General features: G+C 49.9%; 1 protein-coding gene across 1 annotated transcript; it reads left to right on the forward strand.

Moving 5' to 3' along the window:
- The first annotated feature begins 446 nt into the window (after positions 1-446).
- Positions 447-779, forward strand: LOC104071844 (feather keratin B-4-like). The gene has a single exon (XM_009587999.1). It carries the CDS (start codon positions 447-449, stop codon positions 777-779), a length of 333 nt encoding a protein of 110 aa, XP_009586294.1.
- Positions 780-983: the final 204 nt, after the last annotated feature.

Genomic DNA, 983 nt, shown 5'->3' on the forward strand with positions numbered 1-983 from the left:
AGCTCCCTTTCACAGGTGAGTGTCACATTATTAGGTTATGCTCCTCACTTCTACCTGCTGATGAATTTTTTCTTCTTCCCTCTGTTGTGGGGCGAAGTTTCTGCTAGCCGTATCATGCAGATCATAAGCCTTGTCCCTCGCTTCCCACCTATTGCAGGGCTGCACGCATCCTGCAGGAGTGTTGTGGGAAATAAGCTATCAAAGACTGCTCAGGAGCAGGTAGAGCTACCCCCTGAGCTGTCCTCTGTAGTGTAGAGGAGTTTGGGTTTCACTGAAGTCTCCTTTCAACCTAAGACTAACACATTATTCTGTCCTCCACATAGTCTCTAGTTAGTTTCTTGCACTCTCCACCATATTTGCAGTTTAATTACATGACTATAATTACAACTTCTTTCTTGTATTTACTTCCTTCCCTGTGTTTCAGACTTAGTTGCATCCCCGCAGACATGTCCTGCTACGACCTGTGTCCTCCCACCACCTGTGGCCCAACCCCGCTGGCAAATAGCTGCAACGAGCCCTGCGTCAGGCAGTGCCAGGACTCGACGTACGTGATCCAGCCCTCTCCCGTGGTGGTGACTCTGCCCGGACCCATCCTCAGCTCCTTCCCCCAAAATACCACAGTGGGATCCTCAGCATCTGCAGCTGTAGGGGATGTTCTCAATGCTGGGGGGGTCCCTATCTCCTCTGGCAGCTCCTTGGGACTCGGGACCCTTGGATATTCAGGTCTAGGTGGCCTTTATGGGAGGTCCTACCGTCGTTACAACCGGTGTGGGCCATGATAAAGCCTTGGAGGAAAAACCAGACAGGAACAACCAGAAGCTTAAAAGTGTGATCCGGATGCAGGACTGACTATGGCCGTATGCTTGCTGACCACCCTCAGCTTTTCCCTAAGCTAATGGGACTGCAGGAGCTTGGCATTTCTGATTTAATGCCTTTCTCTGTTACCAATGAGGTGAAAAATGTAACTTCTATTGTTGCATGTA

Source organism: Fulmarus glacialis, unplaced genomic scaffold (assembly GCF_000690835.1).
Source record: "Fulmarus glacialis isolate BGI_N327 unplaced genomic scaffold, ASM69083v1 scaffold26491, whole genome shotgun sequence".
In the NCBI taxonomy this organism is placed as follows: domain Eukaryota; kingdom Metazoa; phylum Chordata; class Aves; order Procellariiformes; family Procellariidae; genus Fulmarus; species Fulmarus glacialis.